This window comes from Vombatus ursinus, unplaced genomic scaffold, assembly GCF_900497805.2.
Source record: "Vombatus ursinus unplaced genomic scaffold, bare-nosed wombat genome assembly UNPS02000749.1, whole genome shotgun sequence".
Taxonomy (NCBI): domain Eukaryota; kingdom Metazoa; phylum Chordata; class Mammalia; order Diprotodontia; family Vombatidae; genus Vombatus; species Vombatus ursinus.
Window position 1 is genome coordinate 18,955,532 of NW_020940527.1, and position 22,601 is coordinate 18,978,132.

Genomic DNA, 22,601 nt, shown 5'->3' on the forward strand with positions numbered 1-22,601 from the left:
CTGGCTAGAGCAGACTGGTCTGAGTAATTTTGACTCTGGAGAAACACTCAAAGTGAGTCTGTGATGGTACTGAGAAGGGAAGGTGACAGTGCATTCAGGAGTCATTTAGGGATAGAACCCCTGAAATGAAAGAATGGGGGCCTGAACTAAGGTGGCAGAAGTAGTGGGTGAGCTACCGCATGAGGTCTGGGGGCAGGGAGGAGCAGCAAGAATCATTGAGCGGCAGATAGGGTATTAGGTGCGGGAGCCCAGTAACCTCTCGTGTTAGCATCCATAGTCCCTGATGCATTCCTCTGTGGTGACACTACCTTTTCTTCCCCTTAAAAAGGAGAGAGTCAGCTGGCTCCCTAGCTGAAATGATCAGGGCAATCCACTGAAGATCTAATAAACCAGGTATTTCTCTACAGTACACAGGGAAGGCAATAAAAGAGGGCAAAGTGACATCTTGTGAAGAACCTCCTCCATCCCTTGAGCAAAGAACATAGCATATGCAGAGGTGGAAAAGACAGCCCATGAAGACAAGGTGGACTGGCCTTGACTCTTCCTTCATGAGGTGCATTGGTTAGAGTGCTGGACTTGGCGTTAGGACGGCCTGGCTTGGAATCCTGTCTTACTACACTTACTAGCCATAAGTGGAGCAAAATGACCCTGGGCCACTCACTTAATCTCTCTAAGCCTCGATTTCATCACCTATAAAATGAGGGTGATAATAGCACCTACCTCACAAGGTGTTTGTGAGAATCAAATGAGATCATCAATGCAAATCGCTAGTACCATGTAAATTCTAGCTACTATTATTCTGCCAATGTTTTCTACTTTTCTGTGCTAACTCCACCACCTCTTCTCAAGTCCCGGAGTTGGGACCGTTGCTGTCACTGGGGGAATACTGATTCTTACTCCCCCACTCCCATATTTTTTTCTTCCGAGCTTTAGTTGAGACAGAATTGAGAGAGAGAGAGAAACCCTAAGCCCTCAGCTAACCATTGCTGTGACCAGGTCAAAATTGTGTGCATCAGAAAGATGTGCTCTGAAGACTCATTCCTCTTTTTTCCCTTGATCCCTCTTAGTTTGTAAGTAATTTTTTGTTTGTTTGTTTGTTTTTGGAGGTGAAGAGGTGAAACAGGGCTGAAGTTAAATCAGAAATCAGCTATCAGGAGAAAGAGAAGTCAGGGCACCCTTGGTGGCCAAATATGGTGGTAGTTGCAATGGGCCCAACTCTGAAACCAAAAGGAAGGAAGCAAGCATTTATTAAGCACCTCCTATGTGCCAGGCACTGTGCTTAAACGTGCTTAACAATATTACCTAATGGCATAGAATCAAAGCTCTTCGGGTGGGAGGGACCTCGAAGCCATCTAGCCTAATACCTTTATTTTAGAATTGAGGGAACTGAGGCCCAGGAAAGTGAAGCGATTTGCCCAAGGTCACATGGGTAGGAAGTATTAGAGTTCTTTGTGAAAAGGGGTTAGATTTAGAGAAAGTTAGAGCTCTAAGAGAACTTAGAGATCTTCTTCAAGGTTCTTACCTTTTTCTTTTGATTTCATGGACCCCTTTGGTAGTCTAATGAAGCCTATTGACCCCTTCCCACAATTAAAGAATAAATAATAAATTAATTTAAATTAACAAAGTGAAATCCATAGGATTATAAAGGAAACCAGTTACACAGTTATAAATCTTTTTTTAATATAAGTTCACAGACTTCTGCATCTAATTGTCTAGTTCCACTGTGGGGGTGGGGCAAGGGACAGACGGAGAGACAGAAATAGAGAGAGAGAGAGAGAGACAGAGAGAGACAGAGAGACAGACAGAGAGACAGAGACAGAGATGTTGAATCTAGATCTGGAGGGACAGTTGGGCTTCACACAAATGCTGATGTGTGTCTCTCCTTGCCTTCTGTGTCCACCCCGGACACAGTCTGAGGGTCACTCAGGGGCACAGGCTGTTCAGCATAGACACAATCCAAGGGCCTCCAGAGGATGCTGGGTCCCAGAGGTTACGAGGGAGGGAAGGCATGACTTCTCATTCCCTTCATGACCTTGTGATGTTGGAGGGGGGTGGTGAAACTCCATGTGAAGGAGAACCAGTGCCCTGTGTGGGTCCATTGTTTGGCCCCTCTGAACCAGCCAGACCAGTTTGGATGAAACAAGCCTCTCTCCGACCCCTTCTTCCCTCCTGGGACACCTTGTACCATCACAGCCCACTCTTATAATCTCTACCTAAGGCTAAATGAATCGACCTTGCCCAGCTCTCCCTCCCCAGAGAGGGGAGAGGACAGAAGGGACCACAGTAGGTACATGGGGGACAATAACACCACCAGCGATGACAGAGGAGCTTTCCTAGCCTGGGATTTCTTGGCGTCAGCATAGGTGATGCCCCCTCCAGGACTGGCAGCAATCTATGGTTTCACAAGTGGCCACGCTTCCGGTGAGTGACCCTGTTCAGCTTAGCTGGATTGCTCTGGGAAAACAATCTGGCTTCAGGACCTCAGAGTTTCTGGCACAGCCTTCAAGAAGCCAGAGTAGCGAGTGCCACTCTGTCATGGGGCATCAGAGACAACTTAATATGAACTCAAACTTAATATGACTCAGTAAAGTGTTCAGGCACGTGATCATGGCCATTCATTTGATCATCACCACAGCCCTTCAAGGGAGGTGGCACAAGTATTATTGATTGTATTTTAGACAAGGGAAATGACTCACCCAAGGTCACATACCTATTTACATGATTGAGCTGAATCCAGAAGCCAGTGTCTTTTAACTTCTTGGACACAGACAAATAATAAGAGATGGCCTTAAGGTTGACTAGGTATTTCACCTACTTTACCTAATTTAGTCCTCTCAACCACCGTGGGACGTAGGTGCTGTTATTATCCCCATTTTACAGATGAGGAAACTGAGGTTCGGAGAGGATAAGTATTTGTGCAGAGTTACAAAGCTACAAGGTATCTGAAGCCAGATTTAGACCTAGTCTTCCTGACTTGAAGTCCAGAACTCTCTTCACAGAACTATGCTGCCTCTTAGTACACACACTGGATGCACATACCAGAGGAGATTCCCATCCATATGGACATATACAAAATGCTGGGTTTTCTATTTACAAAGCCTTTTATGCACATTATCTCATTTTCTTCTAATAACTTCACCCCATCGATAAAGACGACGGTATTATTATCTTCACTTTAGAGACGGGGAAATATGACAAGCTAATATGACTCAACAAACAGTGCTTTTTTACCTCACGTCCTCCCTGACACAAAGGCAAATTCACTTATTATGTGCACATTCTTACATACCTGAGCATACACGTTCCTAACCAGGGGTGTACTGATTAGGTAAATGTTTAACAACCAGCTCTCGGTGTAGATGATGGGGGCATAGGGTGGAGTAAGAATGCACACTTTAAAGTCTGAACAATCAACAAAACAATAAATCAAGCCTTGGTTTATGGCATTTGCCGAATTCCAAGGTGCAAATTCTAAGAATTGGATCTCTTGGGTGGGTTTGAATTGGCTCCAGCACAGTCTTGCTTCTAACCCAGCAGAGGTAGGAAGTTAAATAGTAAGTCAGTCAAAAAGCATTTATGAAGTATCTACTACATGCCAGGCACTGTGCTAAGCGCTGGGGATACAACAACAGGCAAAAGACAGTCCTTGCCCTCAAAGGAATTTACAACTTAATGGGGGAGTCACAAACAAACAACTATGTACAAACAAGCTATATACAACATAAAAAGGAAATAATTAACAGAGGGAGGGCACTAGAATTAAGAGGAATTGGAAAAAACTTCCTGTAGAAGGTGAAATTTTATTTGGGACTTGAAGCCAGGGAAGTGAGGAGGCAGAGGTAAGGAGGGAAAGCATTCTAGGGATGGAGGACAACCAGAGAAGATGCCTGGAACCAAGAGATCGTTCAGGGGACAGCCAGCAGGCCAGTGTCACTTGGTCAAAGAGGACATGGAAGAGAGGAAAGTATAAGAAAATCAGAAAAGTGAAAGGAGGAGTGCCTAGGTTATGAAAGGCTTTGAACACCAATGAGAGAAATTTATATTTAATCCTGGAAGCAATAGGGAGTCAGGGGAGTTTATTGAGGGGGAAGCAGCTTAGAACCCCTCTACTGGGTTAGAAAGCAGGATTGTGCTGGAGCCAATTCAAACACACCCAAGAAAGCCAATTCTTAAATTTTTTGATGTGAGAATTTGCATCTTGGAATTTGGCAAATGCCGTAAATCAAAGCTTGATTTATTGTTTTGTTGATTGACTTGAAAGTGTGCTGTTTGTACTTTTTTTCCACCCAGAGAGCTGGTTGTTTAACATTTACCTAAGCAGTACACCCCAGTTAGGAACATGTATGCACAGGTGTGTAAGACTGTGTATGTAATACAAGTAAATTTGCCTTTGTGTTAGGGAGGGCATGAGGTGACAGGGCGTGACATGATCAGACCTGTGCTTTAGGAAAATCACTTTGGTGGCTGAATGGGTGATGGTTTGGAATGGGCAGAGATTTGGGCAGACAGATTCAAGGCGTATAATCAAGGCATGAGGTGATGAGAGCCTGCACTAGAGATGTGGAAACGGGGCAGCTAGGTGGCACAGTAGATAGAGCACCAGCCCTGGAGTCAGGAGGACCTGAGTTCAAATTTGGCCTCAAATATTTGATACTTACTAGCTGTGTGACCCTGGGCAAGTCACTTAACCCCATTGCCTAGCCAAAAACGAAACAAAACTAGAGGGGCGGCAGGGTCAAAGGAGAGAAGGGTCCATGCTCTAGAGATGTTGCAAAGGTTAAATCAATGGGCCTTGGGAATAGATTGGATATGGGGGGGGTGAAAGATAGTGAAGAGTCAAGGATGATATCTAGGTTGCAAGCCTGGAGAACTGGGAGGATGGCCGTGCCCTTGAAGTTCAGGAGTGGGGAGAGTTTAGGGGGGAAGATAATGAGTTCCATTTTGGATGGATTGAATTTAAGATTCTACTAGACATCCAGTTCAAGATGTCTGAAACTAGGACAGATAGATTGAAGAAACATTAGCATGAGATGATAATTAAATTTTTAGAAACTGATGAGATGACCAAGTGAATGTAGAGGATATAGAATATATAGATGTAGAATATAGAGGGATAAGTCCTGAGGGATGCCCTATGGTCAGAGGTCATGAACAGGATGGGGATCCAGCAAAGGAGACCAAGAAGGAGTTTCTTGGAGAATTAGGAGAGAGTGGTGTCCCAACAGCCCAGAGAGAAGAGAGTATTAAGGAGGCAGCTAGATGATGCAGTGGTTAGAGTACCAGCCCTGGAGTCAGGAGGACCTGAGTTCAAATCTGACCTCAGACACTTACTAGCTGTATGACCCTGGGCAAGCCACTTAACCCCAACTAAAAAAAAAAGACAGAGAGTATTAAGGAGGAAAGGGTGATGGGCAGTGTCAAAGGCTAAAGGGAAGTCAAGAAGAATGAGGATTGAGAAAAGATCACTGGATTTGTCAACTAAGAGATTATTAGTAACTTTGGTTGATGAATGGGATGGGGGGGGCAGTTTCATGGAATGATCAAGTCAGAAGCCAGACTGTAAAGGGTTAATAAGAGTGTGAGAGAAGAGAAAGTGGAGGCACCTATTGTAGATGGGCTTCTCAAAAAGTTTAGCCACAAAGGGCAAAAGAGATATAGAACAATAGTTAGCAGAAATGGAAGGATTAATTGAAGGCTTTTTGAGATTGGGGGAGACATAGGGATATTTATAGGCAGTAGGGAAGGAAGGAATGAAGATAGAGCATTGGGCTTGGAGCTCAAATCCTGCCTCAGACACTTACTAGCTGTGTGACCCTGGGCAAGTGACCTAACTAAATCACTTAACTTGTTTGCTTCAGTTTCCTCATCTGTAAAATGGGAATAATAATAGCACCTGCCTGACAAGGTTGTTTTGAGATCAAACAAGATAATATACCTAAAGTGTTTTGCACATCTTAATGTGCTGTTAGTTGTTATTATTACTTTTATTATATTATTATTACCCTCACTCGGTCCACATCCCCTTTCCCCTAATACAGTGCCAGGTTCTGGATCACACAGTATGTGTGGAAGAAATATACTGGGGACAAAGGCCTTTGGGTTTCACCTTCCCAAGCCAGGCTCCAATTCTCCATTCATTCTGTGAAACTGATAGGAGGAAACAAATTTAAATGATCAAGAGAGATAACAATAACTCCGATGAAGACTTCTCTCCAATATGAAATTAAGTATAGAAAGAGTCATTTTGCAGTAAGATAACAGATATTCTGGGCAACCACTAACTTTGGGTTTTTCTTTTCTCCCCAGATGAGTTTTCTGTCCCAGGTAAGTAACAATCATCCCAAGGATTTCCTTAGCTTTTCTCGTCCTCCCTACTGTCTGAGGAAGAGTCAGAGCTTGCCTGGGATGATCTAGTCTCACACCCTCCCCCTGTGACAGCACTAGGTCACAGCCTGATACAGGCCTCCCTTAACAACCTCCAGCAGCTGGCCAGTCCCACAAGCCTCCTGGTGCTGGTCACCGGGAGTAATCCCGCCCTGCTGACCCAGATAACTCAATCGAATTTAATTATTCCAACGTGGTAGGGCAGCTGTTATCATTCTCTCCCCCCCCCCACCATATATATATAATATACACAGAGGAGACAGAGTTCCACCTTTTAGTACAGAGTGGGAGGTACCAATAAAAGCAGAATAAAGGGAGGGGATGGAATGAAGGTAGGGAGGAACAAAGAAGCCTGTGTCTCAGAGAAATGTGGTCATTGTCATTATACTCAGTTTTCCAGCTATTAGCATGTGCAAGGCCATCCAAAGGGAGAGTATGGACAGTTCAAGGGGATGAATGCCTAAAGATATACTGTGGTAATCAGATTTAGTATTCCCTGAGAGTGCCCTGATAGAGAGATCCAGCCCTGGGCAGAGGGAGGAAGCAATCAACCATCCCCCACCCCTCCACTTCCTTCTGCCCTTTGTTTCATGTTCAATACTAGGCACCAGATGGAGAGTTAGAATAGGAGGTATATTCACCACCCCAGGGAGCTCATGGTCTAGATGAGGAAAGAAAACTATCACACAGTAAAAAAAAAAAAAAAATGAGAGGCTAATGCAAGGCTATATATAACCAAGAGAAGAGTAGAGGATCAATCTGGCCTGCAATAAAGGAAGGCTTCATGAAGGAGGTGAGACTGGAAGGGAGCCTTTAAGAAATGTTTTTCCCCATTAGTGTATTCCAACATCCAGTTCACCATGGATGCTGAAGAGAAATCTGAGCTGAGGATATACATAGCCTCTTTCTTCTTCCTGGCCACCCTTGTCCCTAGGGGCTCACAAAGCTATCCCCCATCCAGTCACTTCTTTTTTTTTCCTTTGCCCCAGACACCACAATTTCCAACCCTAGGAAGCCTTCCTTTCCCTACTTCCCCATCCCCATCATCCATCCAGGCTGCCCTCATCCTGCCACAGATATTCCTCTCCATTTAGATATTCTCTTCAAACAAGGTATTGGCAGTTGAACTGACCACTTTACCTCCAAAGAATGGCAAGACTGGTAGAGGGAGGAGGGAAAAGAGAGGAGCTTGAAGATGGGGAGATGAGGAATCCAGGATGGAGGCAAAAGGAAAAGAAGCCTGGAGATGGGGATCTGGGGACTGGGGACTAGAGATGAGGAAGACCACAAGACATGGAGACTTGAAGAGGAGTGGAAAGGAGATAGAATCCTGGGGAAGGAAGCCTTGACCAGGACTAGATGGGTGGTGAAAGGGGAACTAGAAATGGGAGTTGGGGTTTGGGTGGCTCATCAGAATGAATGAGGGGAGGAGATCCTACAAAGTTCCAGAGGGATTTCCTTACTGATGCCCAGAGAGTTTGAGGTTTCCACAGAGGAAGAACTGGGGGCTTTACCTTTAATTATACCTTTCCGAAAACTGACCTCCCAAATTATCCTTTGAAGTCTATTCTGCCTCCACTCTGGACCATGCCTCGTGGCTCTAGGGCTGAGCCACACAGGGGAAGTCCCATCCATAGGGACAGGCCTTGGTTCAAGAGGAAGACAGGACCTTGTTTCTACCCAGGTCCTATCTGGTTCTCTCAGCACTGCCCAGTTATTTTTGTATGAGGCCTTCTCGGGTCAACACTTGGAGGCTGTGGAACTGGAAGAGAATGAGCCAGAACCTGGAGACCTCTTCTTGTTCTGGTGAACATCACCGGCAGGGCACTGGCTGGGGGCCCATGCAGGTGTGTACTGTGGACATGGGGTAATCATCCACTTTGACGGTGAGTGCCGAAGAGGGGCTCAGTCTGGCTGAGTGGCACCTCAGCCGGCTGGTTTAGAGATTGGAAGGGAGACTGAATCTTTCGAAGAAAGAGAGGGTTGTGAATCTTGTATACAACTCTGTTTATTTCATATACACACGTATACACACGTATACACACATATACACACATATACATACATACATACATACATAAGGCATGTGGTCCCCAGAAGTTCACCTTCCTGCTTAGGGAAGAAGAATTCAAACCTAATTTAGTTACATTGAGTACTAAGTGGCTAGGACAAGGCACCTAGGAGTTGTAGTGGTTAAAATATGGGGCCTGGAATCAGGAAGACTCATCTTCGTGAGTTAAAATCTGGCCACAGACACTAGCTGTGTGACGCTATGCAGGTCAGTTTGCCTCAGTTTCCTCATCTATAAAATGGCAAACCATCCTAGTATCTTTGCCAAGAAAACCCCAAATGAAGGGACAAAGAGTTGGGCATGACTGAAAAAATGAGTGAATAATTGAATCTATGTGCTCAGCCCTGTTCTAAGGAGAAAACACCCCCCATACCCCAACAATTCAATTCTACAAGCATCTATAAATGCTTACTTTATGCCACACACTGTGCTTGGTGCTGTCTTTGTAGGAATCCCAGTGTCTCCCTGGAAAACAAAACTCACACATGAGAAAACAAACAGGGCAATGAGTGAATCAGAGCCCAAGTGCATAAACTATAAATATTGTAGGACTGATGAAGAATGTATGAGAGGGAGAAATGAGGCATAGGCAGGTCAGAGGGGGGTGAAGAGGGAGTCATAAGGAAGTTAGGATGACAATAAGGAGGTGGGACTGAGATGTTGAGTGTTAAGAGGGAGAGACATTTGGAGGTTATTGAGATGGGAAATAGATTTGAAAGAAGAACAGAGGTTGGGAGAGAACAAAGGATGGAGATGGTGTCTGAGGATGGATTTTAGGGGAGGATGGAGTTGGGAATAAGGCTGGTAAGGGGGAATGGAGGAGATAGGGTGGAGTTTGGGGAAATGAGAGTTGGGTGAGGATAGGAGATGGACATTCAATTCAATGTGCATTTATTAAGCACCTGTTGTGTGCAAGGCGCTATGGTAGGCATGGGAGATACAAAGACAAAATGAAAAAGTCTCTACTTTCACGAAGTTTATATGGATAAGGTTTAGGGGGATAATGGGAGTTGGGGGTGACGGATAAGCATAATGAGGGGGAATGGGACAGAGATGAGGCGGTGGGCAGGGGAATGGGGGTTTTGTAAGGGATAAGATTTGAGGAAAGCTGAAAGAAGAGATAATCAAAAGGGATGGCAGAGTTTGGGGGAGTAACAGGGTTGGTAGAAGTTGAGGATGAACGAATATTAGAGGTGATAGAAGGATAGGGATGGAGTTTGAGGGATGGGAGAGATTGTGGAGGACAGAAGGTGGGGATGATGAGGGGTGATAGGGGAAATGACAGGGTTGGTGAGGGTAAGGGATGGGGGTGCAGAATAGGGATGGGGTTTGGGAAGTGACAAGGCTGGAGCTTGATGGCAAATCCCAACGAAGGCTGACTGAATTGGGGATGACAAGGGGCAGTATCGGAGGGTGTTATTGGTTAAGGGTAACTCGAGTTGGAAACAAGACGGCTCGCCCCAGTCACACAAACGACATCTTTCTCTGCCTCCCCTCCTCCCTCCAGGCAGGCCTCCCCCGGGGCCCCAGGCCGTTATGGGCACGGTGTCCAAGCAGGGCCGGCGGCAGCTGCTGCGCTCCCGCTCGCTTTGGCGAGTTCTTTGGAGGAAGGGCGGCGTGGACCGCAAGGCACTGAAGCGGGGGGTGCAGGAGGCCATGAACGCAGACTAGCTGCCTTACCACCCGACCCACAGCAACTGTGTCCACTTCGCTTTGACCCTCCTCGGCCAGGAGACAGCGCTTCAAGGACTAAGTGTCCTGAGTGAAAGTAGCAAGGTGGAATCCGCTGCCCTTTCCTCATCCCTCCTCTCATGGCTCCAGAGCAGCCCCACTCCCCACCCCCATCCCCCAGCATCCGCATGGCTGCTAGGGGAGGGGGAGATCCTGAAGGACGGAGGAATGCGTGCCCTAGGAGGCAAAATGATGCAATTGAAAGCAGCATCAAGAACTGCGTTGGAATCCTGGCTTTGTCATTACAGCCTGTGACTGGGAAAATACTCCCCCTCTCTAAGGCCTCAATTTCCATTATTTCCTCCGCCTGCTGCCGTCCCATAGGTGGAGGGAGGAGTACTTGGAATCGTGGGCTATGAGGGGCCAAACGTGACCCAGCCCCTTCCTTCCCAGATGTCTGTGGACGTGGATTTGACGGTAACCTAGATTCCGGATCTTAGACCTTCCGGGGCACCTGGAATCACTTCATGCTGCGCTTCCTATGGCTGAAAGTGAAGCTTAACAGGACGTCATTAAACTGTTCTCTACAGTCATGGTGTGGGTTCTTCATTCTCAGAATCTCAAAGGAGCAAGGGGATCAAAGAAAAGGGCTGGAGTGGGATGTGGTCCTGGCCCATTCCTTCGTGCTATTTTTAAGGCAGCCTAATATTACCTGAGAGATTCTGTGATGAAGTACAAATGAGAAAACATAAGAAAAGTGCTGCTAGGATCCCTCCTTGCCTGCACCATCTTCCCACCTCGACTCCACAGAAGCTCTCCTTCCCTGGGCTGAAGCTGGTTGTTCACCTGACCTGCACCCACTTTGGCAGATCGGGGCCATTTGGTTATGGCGCCTTCTGTCAGCGGCTTCTCTATTTTCATCTGGTCATTTCATCTCCCTTGGCTTCCAATGTCCCAAATTAGGCCCTCCTCATAAATCATCTCTAACTTGTGATGTGAAACTCAAAAAAAATCCACCTCTGTTAAGTATGACCTCAACAGTAATTATGTGATCATCATCTATTTCCCCAAATAGTTATTTGACTTATAATTTATCATCTATAGCCTTCCAAACTCTGAAAATGGTCATAGGTAAATGATCTGATAGGCCACAATGCCCTGCTGCCATTTAAGGCTGTTTTCAAACAGGTCCTCTCAGTACATTTATATGATGGGTGGTTTTCTCTCTGGTCCTCAGAACAGTCTGTGTCTTTCTTCAAGTATTTTTATCTAAGGGTCTCTGTCCCTTTTCAAGTTGTTTTTGTCGGAGCTCCTCATACCAATACTCTTTTCCTTCCCCTTTGGGCAACTAAAATATCCACATGACAGAGGCAACACCTTACACTTCAAAAGGTATGTAACTACCTCATGAGTTGCTGTGTCAAAAGACCAAAAACCAAAAACCAAAACAAACAAACAAACAAAACCAAAAAAACCACAAATCCTTCTCTTCTATAGCCAATGTAAGCACTTAAAAATCCTTTCAAATTTTACCCTATTCAATTAATCAGTCAATCAACAAGCATTCTCCATGAAACCTGGACCAGGCAACTCCAGGTCATAAGGTCTATGTGTCACTAGAGGGCACTGCTGCTCTTAGGGAAATCTCTAGGGAATTTGATGAACCCTTTGATTCAGAGGGGTTGGGATTTGTTTAGGAGGGGTTCCAATGGTCAGGTCAGTGCCCTCTAGTATCAGCATGCCCCACAGCAGGTCACGTGCTCAGGCCCTTCAAATCAGGAGCTGTGGTGAGTAGATTGCTGAGGAAAGAAAGTTCCACAATACAGTCTTCCAACTCTTAACATGCCCCTCCCAATTCCATGCTTTACAGGCTCTCCCCATTTTCCAGTCCATGTGCCTCATCCTAAAATAAAATGTGCCTCAATAATAACAGTAATAATAATAATATTTATATAAAATAAACTGTGTGTCAGGCACGGTACTAACCACTACCAATCTCATTTTACATATCTCAATTTGATATTCACAACCACCCTGGGAGGTAGGTGTTATTATTATCCCCATTTTCCAGATGAAAAAACTTTGGCAGACAGAGGTAAAGTGATTTTCACACAGCAAGTAAGTGTCTCAGAGACTACATTTGAACTCAGGTCTTCGTGACTCTGGGCTCAGCTCTCTTAGCTAACCTTTTGTTTGCTCATCAGTGCTCTATTTAGGAAATTAACTTGAATATTAATCCTACTCATAGGTCAACAGACAATGAATTAGTATGGAAATAATAGATAAATATGAGTGTTTCCATAATAGCTGGACCCAAGGACAAGTCATGGATAAGACATTTTGTTTGTACTGTACTTGGCCCTTGGCCAAGGACATTTTTCTAAATCTTTTTGGGAACACACATAAATATGTCCCACACATAATGTGTGCTTAATAAATATTTATTGAAGAGATAGATGCAGGCCCCCCTTGAAATTCTGTTCATCTGCTGCTAGGACAGAGAAAAAGCCGAAGTGTAGGGAAAATAGAGTGGGATGGAGGTATTATTAGATCAAGGTAACAGGGTGTTGAGGAAAGAACACTGGCTTAAGAGACTAAAAAACAAACAAACAAACAAAAACCAACCAAGATTTGAGGCTGGGTTCTACCACCTACCTCCTTACCTTGGGCAAGTTACTTTCCCTCATGGTGCCTCAGTTTCCTCATCTGGTCAGTTGGTTTTTCCAGGTCTATTTACATTAACATGGTGCTACAGAAGATCAACTAGCTGGCACAGTGGATAGAGCACCAGGCTTGGAGTCTGGAAGACTTGAGTTCAAATCCAGCTTCAGACACTTACTAGCTGTGGGACTCTGGCAAATCATTTAACTGTTTGCCTCGGTTTCCTCATCTGTAAAATGAGCTAGAGAAGGAAATGGTAAACCAATCCAATATCTGCCAAGAAAACCCAAAAAAAGAGTCATGATGAGTTAGACACAACTCAACAAGAAATCAAACTCAAATAGAAACAGGTCATGTAGAAGGATTGCCAGGGGTCATTTTAATCTGGACTGCTGCTGGCAGCAAGTTTGACTTATCTGGACTAGATAATCTTCCACGTCCCTTTAATCTTTGGATCTATGTGACCCAGGTTCCCTTGACTCAGAAGAGGTAAGTCCAGAGAACTGTTTGCATTTTCATCTCCATTCTCTGCCTGTTCCTCATCCATCTCTCTTATCTTTCAATTTAGGATTTAGAACCAGAAGAGATCTCTACTTCAGACAAGGAAACTGAACCCCTGGGAAGTCCAGCAATCCATCCAAGACCACAAAGGGACTAAATAGCAGGGAAAGAACTCGAACCTAGGTTCTCACCACTCAACTACAGTATTCCTTTTTCTGTATTTTCTCAGGAAGTCAACTTTGAATTTAATAAAGTTCATTTATTTTAATATAAAATTTACTTTTTTTCCATTGACAAGTACAGGTATTCAAATACAGAGAAATGAGCAAAAGAAAATAAGAAAAATGAAATGAAAACTGAAATTGACACCCCCAGAGTGTCAATGATTACAAACCCATCTAACTTCCACTATTGGCCCATCTCAACCCTAACTCAAAACAAGTGCATATTAACATGAACCTGGAGTCCATATCCTCTTTGTTTCCCTGAATCTTTTTAACCTTCTATAATATTGTGCGGTATATGCAACTCAAATGTATTGTTTTTAATGAGCTCGTTCTAACCAATGTGCCTATTATTTCTTTGGTTCTGCTCTCCTCACTCTTCCCTGTTTAGGAAAGGAGGCCCATGGAATTCCCTCCTCTAGTGAGGAGGCACCCTCACTGGTATACAGGAGCAAAGTACTCAGGGAGGTACTGACTTGGGGAAACTGAGGTAGTGACCCTTCCAACCTGGTAGGGAGAGACCAACAATGAGCTAATACTGAATCCATGGTAATTAAGCATCAAACCTGGAAGGAAAGGGAATTGTAAGCATTATTTTTTTTTTTGCCTAGGCAATGGGGTTAAGTGACTTGCCCAGGGTCACACAGCTAGTAAGTGTTATGTGTCTGAGGTTGGATTTGAACTCAGGTCCTCCTGAATCCAGAGCCAGTGCTCTATCCACTGTGCCACCTAGCTGCCCCCAGCATCATCTTTCAATCATATAATCTTTGCCTTTGCCCCATGCCCACCCCCACTCCAGCAAAAGAGAACTAAATTTGGAGTGTGAATGCCTGTTTTTTATGGTGACTCTCAGATGGCAGATGTTCGGCCTTGGTTTTCTGTAAAATGAGGGAATTGGACTAGAAGATTTCTAACACCCCTTCCAACTCTAAATCCTAGGATTTTCCTGAGAAGCACCAGAAGCCTTGTTTAAAGCAAGTTTTTGGGGGTTTTTTGTACGACATGATGAGGGATTGCAGAAGAAAGGTCCAGTCCTTATCCCATACCAATTACAACCCTGAGTCACTTCTAATGAACAAGACGAGCCTCTCAAGGATGAATACAAATTGATGAAAACAGTCACTTGAAGATTGTTTCATTTCGGCTAGCATCTTGCACATAGTAGGGCTAAGTGATAAGTAGGGGTAGGCGGACCTGTGATTTCATTGTTAGGGATCAGGGAACTTCCCCTGCCAATGCAGACAGGAGCTTCTCTTGCTAGTCTTAGAAAGCTGTCTAGACTCTAGAGCACAGAGGACTCACCTAAGGTCCCATAGCCAAGCAGGTGTCAGAGATGAGACTTGAATCCCGTCTTTCTTGCGTCACTACATTGCACCGCCTCTCTCACTTAGAAGCTTAATCAATTCATGTTGTTCCCTCACTTTCCTTCTCCCATGATCATAGGATAGCAGATAGCTTATTCCTTCCAGGATCTCGCTCCCCCTTTCTCGCCAGAGTGAGTGAGGAAGCCTCCAGTTGGGAATGTTGGGAACCTCCTTCTATCCCTTTAAGAGGAAGGGACGCCCTTTGGGGAGTGGGGTTTCCTTGTTCACGTGAGGATGACGTCACAGCTCCTCGGTTGGGGTGGGGAGGAGCCAGGTGCCTGCTGCAGTACCCACACCCCTCCCCCATCCCCCATTCTCCCCCTCAACCTTCGCTTCCTTTCCGGGAGCCTGGCCCTTTAAGAAGCTCAGCCCTGATTCTGGATTCCTAAATCCTTGCTCCAGCATCGCCCGACACACCTTGCTTCCTTCAACCTCCTTCGGCCCGGCCTCGCTTACCCCGGGACCCAGCTCACCATGTCGGCCGCTCCAGCCTACAGCGAGGACAAGGGCGGCTCCTCCAGCCTAGGGGAGCCCGAATACGGTCACGACCCGGCCAGCGGCGGCATCTTCTCCTCCGACTACAAGCGGTGAGGCGGGGCCAGGGAGGATGAAGTAGGCTGGGATGCGGGCCCCCAGCTCTAGAAGGGAGTCCTCCCTGGCAACGGAGCCCGGGATTTGTGGGGAGGGGGCGGGGCTACCAACCAGGCTCCCCTCTAGCAAATGGGGCCCGGGGGTGATGGCTTGCACTGGCAGTTCTTAGAGGGAAGGAGTCATTCTTGCACCCCAGATTTGCTACCGGATTTCGCACAGTGCGAGGAGCTACTGAACCCTTCTTCACACCTGTCCCCCTCACCCCGCATCCTTGTCTCAGCTCCCCTAGAGGCCTCCTTTTTCTTGATGGGAGGAACCCAGATCTCGGCTCCAAATTCAGGCCCATGGCCTAATTAGACCTGGGACAGGGAGGGCTGGAAGAGGTATAGGGTGAGACGCAGCACCCAGACCAAGAAAAGATATTGCCCATATAGTGTGGGGCGCCAGAATTTGGGAGGATAAGCCTGGAGACAGTAAAGCGATGAGATGTAGGGGCAGAGGAGGGAGATCTGGAGTGTAGCAGGGGGCCTAGGGAAAGGCTTTGTGGAAAGGAATACATAAGGCGACCTGGGCAGAGGAAGCCAGGGGACTGGTGGAACAGGCTGTGCTGTGGCAGGAAGGAGCCTGGGATGGGGATTTGGGGGAAGAAGACCCCTGGTGGGGAGGGTGGTTGAAGACCTGGTTGGATGGAGCTAATTGAGGACCTGGGAAAGATCTGGGGGCGGGAGGAAATCTGGAGGCCTGCTGGGGGAGGAGTGAAGGAAACACTGGTGGCGGGAGTAGTCAGGTACCTGGGGTAACATGATAGCAGAAGATCTGAGAGACTGTGTGAAGACCCTGGACTGGACGAGGAGAAGAATGTACCTGGAGACTGGTGTGAGGAGGGTGAGGGGAGGGGGATTCTAGAAGTGGAGAGATTTGGGGAGAGACAGTGGAAGAGATTGCAGGTCTAGGAGCAGAACCTAATTTCATCCCTGGAGTAAAATACCTGAGCTCCAGGGCGGGCGAGGGTCCTAGCAACTAGCAGGAGCTAAGTCAGTTTGGGGGAGTTCCCGCTTCGGGGTCTATCAGCCCCGACCCCCACCGTGGCCACCCCCACCCCGAGGCTTCCTGGCGTCCGGAGTCAGCCCGGGACCATGGACAGCTCTTCCCCCGCCCCCTTTCACTCTGGCTCCACCCCACAGCTGTTCTGGCCTGTGACGTAGGGGGCGTGGAGACAGCGGGGTAGCTAGGGGGTGATGTGGCTTTGAGGCGCCTGCTTGTAGCGGCCTGCTTTTGGGCCTTCCGGTGCTTTGTGTGCAGCTCAGCCCTGCTCTGCCGTTGACTTACCTGTCCCTCTCTCACCCAGGCTTACAGTCGTGAGCTGGGACTTACGCTGTCAAGGTTCACCTGGAGGCGCCTCTGACTAGAGGGACCACCTCTTCTCTTCCCCGAGCTCGTCATCTTCCTAACCTATGGAGGGCAGGGCCTAAAAAGAGGCCGGTTCTGAAGCGTTGGGATTTCTAGGCTACTCCTCTCTGCTCCAGGAACCCAAACTCAAACTCCTTCCTGGATGACTTCTCTGCCCTTTATAGTATATGCACCACCTTACCAGTTATTCCTCCCCCAAAACCTTAAGTAAAATTCCCTCCAGGGTCTCCCTACTTAACCCAACTTCCTCCCCGCCAATAGCCTCCATGGAGGCTCCCTACCCCAGGAAAAATCCTTCTTGATTCTAGGATCAGAGTCTAAGCAGTACAATGTTCGAGTGGAGTTGGGGGAGGGAGCAGTGAAGGCAAGTTAACAAAGTATCAGGCTCTCATTTGCTATGGAAATCTCCATTCCCAAGCCCCCTAATGCCCTATTTCTATAAACTTTAGAAGGCTCATATATGTCATATTCCTTGTTTCTCTGGCCACCCCACATCTCCATCTTGTCCGTGCCTCCGTCAGTTAATAAGCATTTATTAAGTGCCTACTATGTGCCAAACACATAAATTCTAGGGATACAAAGAAAGATACAGTCCCTGCACTCAAGAAAAGCTCACAGATTAGATTGGCGAGGGGGCAGACAACATGGTAATTATGTGCAAACAAGCTATGTAGAGAGTATATTAGAAATAATCAAGAGCAGAAAAGTAGTACTATTAAGGAGGATTAGGAAATGCTTCCTGTAGAAGGTTGGGACTTAAATTGGAAGCCAAGGAAGCCAGGAGACAGTGGGAAGGATGGAGACCATTCAAGGCATGAAAGACAGTTGGTTCACATTCCTAGAGTCAGGAGACATAGCGTGTTGTTCTAGGAACAGCAAAGAAACGAATGTCAATGGATTAAAAATACCTTGGGGCAGGGGAAGGAGTGAAGAGTACGAAGACTGGAAAGGTGGGGGAGGGAGAAGGCTGGGTGTTAAAGGCTTTGAATGTCAAACAGAGGATCTTAAATTTGATCCTAGAGGTGAGGGGAGTGTTTACTCACTAGGTAAAAAGATCAGATGGAGCAGTTAGGTGGTACAATGGAAAGAGTGCTGAGTCTAAAGACAGAAAGACTCATCTTCCTGAGTTCAAATTTAGCCTCAGACACTTACTAGCTGTGTGACCCTGGACAAATCATTTACTCCTGTTTGCCTCAGCTTCCTCATCTGTAAAATGAGCTGGAGAAGGAAATGGCAAACCACTCCAGGTTCTTTGCCAAGAAAACCCCAAATGGGGTCACAGAGCATCAGAGACGACTGAACAACAACAAAAATAAGGTCAGATCTTAAATTTAAGAAAAATCACTTCAACAGCTGAATGTAGGATGGTCTGGAGTGGGGGAGACTTGTGGCAGGGAGACCAACCAGCAAGCTATTGCAAATGGTCCAGGTTTGAGGTGCTAAGAGCCTGCACTAGGGTGTCAGAGGAAATAAGGGAATGTATTCAATCCTTTACAAAGGTTGAATCAATAGGATTTGGCAAAAGATTGACTGTGGGTGGCAGGGGGAGGTAAAGAGTAAGGGCTGTGAGCCTGGGTAATTGGGAGGATGGTGGTACCCTCAGCAGTCATGGGTAAGTTAGCAAGACTGTTTCCTTCATAACTTCTTCTCCCAATAAAACTCCCTCTTATCAGAACTCTGTTCCACCTCACAGTCCCAGTTGGGAGATTAATTGTCCTACCTGTATGATTCCTAAAGTTGTTTTAGTGTCCGAAGTTACCTGCTTTACAAGGTTGTTATAGGGAAAGCATGTTATAAATATGAGCTATTCTTATCATCATTCGTGTTATAATTTTTTAACCCAGTAGTGATCTCTTTCCACTGCCATCTCCCACCTAGACTAAGGCAGGGTCATTCTGCTTCTCAGGACAGGAGAGGAGTATTCTCTGCTCATTGTGCCTTAGAACAGGGCATGACCTCCTAGCTTCTCCTTTACCTCCCAGACCTTGAAATAGACAAAGTTACCCATTTGAGCTTCCTGAGGGTTCTACTGTCCATGAAAACAGGTGACAGACAGACAGATGTCACTTAACAAACATGAGAAAGTTACAGACTAACATCAAATTTCTGAACTCTAAGAAGGCTCACATTAAACCTGCCCCTTGGAATGTAAATGAAGTTTAGTTCTTCCTGGGGTCCACTGGCCCCTCTGGAGCAATCACAGGGAGACTACTGCTCTCATCCTCCACCTCTTTTTTTCTTGTGGTTAGCACTCAGAGTCCTATGCTTCTGCCTTCTCTGCACTGAGCACCTTTGGGGTCGGAGAAAAGGACTAGATGATAATGTTGGATCCTTGGTCTGAAATAAGACTCATTGGAATTCAGAGAGAAACCTAAACTCAGTAACTGTCTCCCAAGTATCTTCCTCATTCACAAAGGAAGGCCAGTGAGGGCCATGGAAAGAGCACTTGACTTGGGATTCAAGAGACCAGGGTTCTAGTCCAGAGTTCTGCCACTAACTAGATGTGTGACTTCAACTTGGTAACCCTTTCTAGGTGTCATCTGTAAAATGAGATATCAGGAGTTCTTAATGTGAAGTTCATAAATTTCAGGGGATCTGTGTACTTGGATAGGAAAAAAAATTACATTTTTATTTTTGCTAATCTCTAACTGTAATTTAGCATTTTCTTTAATCATAGATTTTTAAAAAATTATTCTGAGAAGGGGACCATGACACAAAAAAAGGAGGTTAGGAACTCCTGATCTAAAATCTCTTCAGATTTACAGTTTTATGACTCACTAACTTCCTCATGTGCCATCCACTCTCCCATGCCGCCATACTTTATTCCTCAGAATTCCCATCAGTATCTCTACCCCAGTCTCTTTATATCCCATCTTGATTTCTTCACCCCTCATTTACCATCCTCCACTCCTACTTCTGTCCCTCTTCCTGTATCCCCTTACTTCCATATCTATATCTGCTCACACTTCCCATTCCTATTTCTTCCCCTCTCCAAAAAATCCCCACAAAAACTCATGAGTTGTTGTTGTATTTTTTTGGAGGGTACTTTAGTTACCAAATAACACCCACATTCCTTCCCCACCACCACCCCACATAAATCTTCCCTCACAGTCTCAAAGAAGAAAAGGAGAAATCGGAGCTGACCCCTGCTGCCCTCTCCTCCCTCCCCTTCTCACTGTTTTACCATGCAGACTCCAGCTGTCCCATAACAGCATCACATTTCTGAGTTTCCGTGGAGCTTGGGCGGGGGGAGTATCAGTGAGGACTCACTGAAGCAGGGACTGAGTCACAGATCAGCTGGGGAGAAGAGAGGAGGGGAGAGAAGAAGGAGGCGGACTCTGTCTGCCTGGACGGGAACCCTGGTGTCTGGGACCAGATTTAGGGGTCTCCAGGGAATCTTGGTATCCGAGGCACAAAGCCTGATGACGCCAATGCAGCGGTTCCTGCAGCTCCCAGGGACTATGGTGAAGCCGCCGGGGAGCAGGGGGGGTGAGGAGGCAACCAGCCCCGTTCTAACCCCTGAGGGGGGGACCCCAGCCTGGTACCAAGCCTTGCAACCAGATGAGCTACGGCAGCTTCAGACCTCTGAACAGGATGTCTCCCCAGAAGGTGGCTCTGATGAGGCCAGCCACAGCCAGCCTCTACGGTATGGAGGGGAACCACCCCAGGGACCTCCATAAATCCCAGGGAATGGCAAGGGGTACTTTTCCAGGCTATCAGTCCCTGGAGCTGAGCTGATCTCACTCTCAAGGGGAATCTGGCTAGGATGTGTGAAGGGAGGAGAGAAGTGTTAGTCTGGGTGTGGAGAGAGATCCGAAGGGAAAAGGTGTCTAGGTTCTGGGTTGTGTTAGATGAATAGAGCCCAGGGAGGGGGGTCCAGGTATGCATATTTGTGCATGTAGAGAGGGGGCAATTACAGATTTGAGGAGGATATCGGTTTGTACAGAGTGTAATTGTGAAAAGAATTCAGAGACGGGATTGGATTGCTCCTGGATGACCTTTGGGGTTCCCCATCTGTTGGACCCAGGATAAGGGTTGGGGATGGCTGGTAAAAGCTTGCTGCAGGTTGAAGGATTAGTTCTGGGGGTATCTTTCAGAGGACGATCTCAAAAAATTCACATAGAACCTTCTCCAACTTATATGATTGAACAGGAGAGCAGTTGCTTGGAAAGGCTATAAGAGGAGAGTATTTCCCCTGCCATGGAGCACAGAGAGTCTTAGGAGTTGGGCCTTAATTTCCCTTAATGACCCTGCACTCCCTGGTATCTCTCTGGCAGATGCTACCTACCCTCTAGAAAAAGCACTACTGATTTCTCTTCCCCCAGGCCAGGATGGGGTCAGAAGTCAGGAATGGAGCCAGAGAGCCAGGGGTCAATATGGGGTTAGCCTAGACTGTAAAGGGATCCTTCTATAGGAGATTAATGTTTCATGGCCTTAAGGGTATCACTGATTCCATCTCTCCCTCCCTCCCCTGAAAGCCTAGAGTAGGCAGCAACAGGAGGGAGGGAGAAAGAACTGGAGGCTGTATTAGGGGCTGCCAGATGGCCCTCCATCCCTCTAATAGACTGTGGTTATTGGGGAGGGTGGGGCAAGGGAGATCTGTGCACCTGCTTCCACACAACCCAAACTCAAAATGTATTTATTAATACTCCACTATACACAAGGAACTGTGCTAAATTCTGGGGTTGCAAAAACAAACGTGAAAACCAATCCCTGCCCTTAGTCAACAAGCATTTATTAAGTGCCTCCTGTGTGCCAGGTTACAGGTACTTGGGGATACACAAAAAGGCAAAAAATAGTTCCTGCTCTCAAAGAGCTCATGGTCTAATGAGGGGTGGGGAACAACAAAATGCAAACAACTATGTACATACAAGATATATATTGGTTAAATTGGAAATTATCTACAAAGAGAAGGGACCAGCATTAATAGGGCTCAGGAAAGACTTCTTGTGGAAGATGGGATTTTAGGCAGGACTCGAAGGAAGCCAAAGAAGCCAACAGAGATAAGGAGGGAGAGAATTCCATATGTGACATTCTACTGGAATAGGTTGTTGTTGTTGTTGTTTGTTTTTTATTCTCAAAGAGAACCAGTGACATTACCCCCATGATGTTATTGTGAGCTAACCACCCTGGGAAGAAACACTAATGACGAGGGAGATTCAGAAAAGGCTGCCTATGAACTGAGCCTGAAAGGCAGCATGGAATTTTAAGACGGAGGGATAAGGAAGGAGTGAATTCCAGACATGCAAAGGAGCATATTGATACAATATTGAGTTGGGGAATAGTAAATAGGCCAGTTTGATTGCAAAGTAGGGTATGTGAAAATGGAGTAAGTCAGGAAAGGCAGTCTGGCACCAGATTATGAAGGGCTTTAAATATCAAGCTGAGGAATCTTACTTTTATCCTGTAGGCAATAGGGAGCCACTGATGTTTTTTGAGCAGGAGAGGAGCATGGTCTTGCTTTAGGAGGATTGTTTTGACATCTCTATGGAGAAGGGATTAGAGAAAAGAGAGACTGGTAACTGGGGATACAATTAGGAGGTTGTCTTTGGTCATACGTCTAATAAATGTCTGAGGTGTGAGCATCAATCAGTAAGCATTTATTAACCTGCTGTGTATAAGGCGTTGTGCAAAGTGCTTGGTATACAAAGATAAAAATTAAAGTCTGCTATTAAGGTGCTTACACTTTATCCATAAAGAAACAGAGGTTAAGTGACTTCTCCA

At 46.2% G+C, this 22,601-nt stretch overlaps 1 protein-coding gene across 2 annotated transcripts in view; it reads left to right on the forward strand.

Moving 5' to 3' along the window:
* Positions 1–15,350: 15,350 nt before the first annotated feature.
* AP3B2 (adaptor related protein complex 3 subunit beta 2) overlaps positions 15,351–22,601 on the forward strand; it is a 57,857-nt gene continuing 50,606 nt past the window's right edge. Inside the window, exon 1 of one of the 2 annotated variants that reach the window (XM_027860250.1) lies at positions 15,351–15,463. In XM_027860250.1, coding sequence (XP_027716051.1) covers positions 15,351–15,463 — 113 coding nt within the window. Of the gene's footprint in view, positions 15,464–20,299; positions 20,524–22,601 lie in introns of those variants that run through there. The other variant, XM_027860243.1, reaches the window with a different exon arrangement.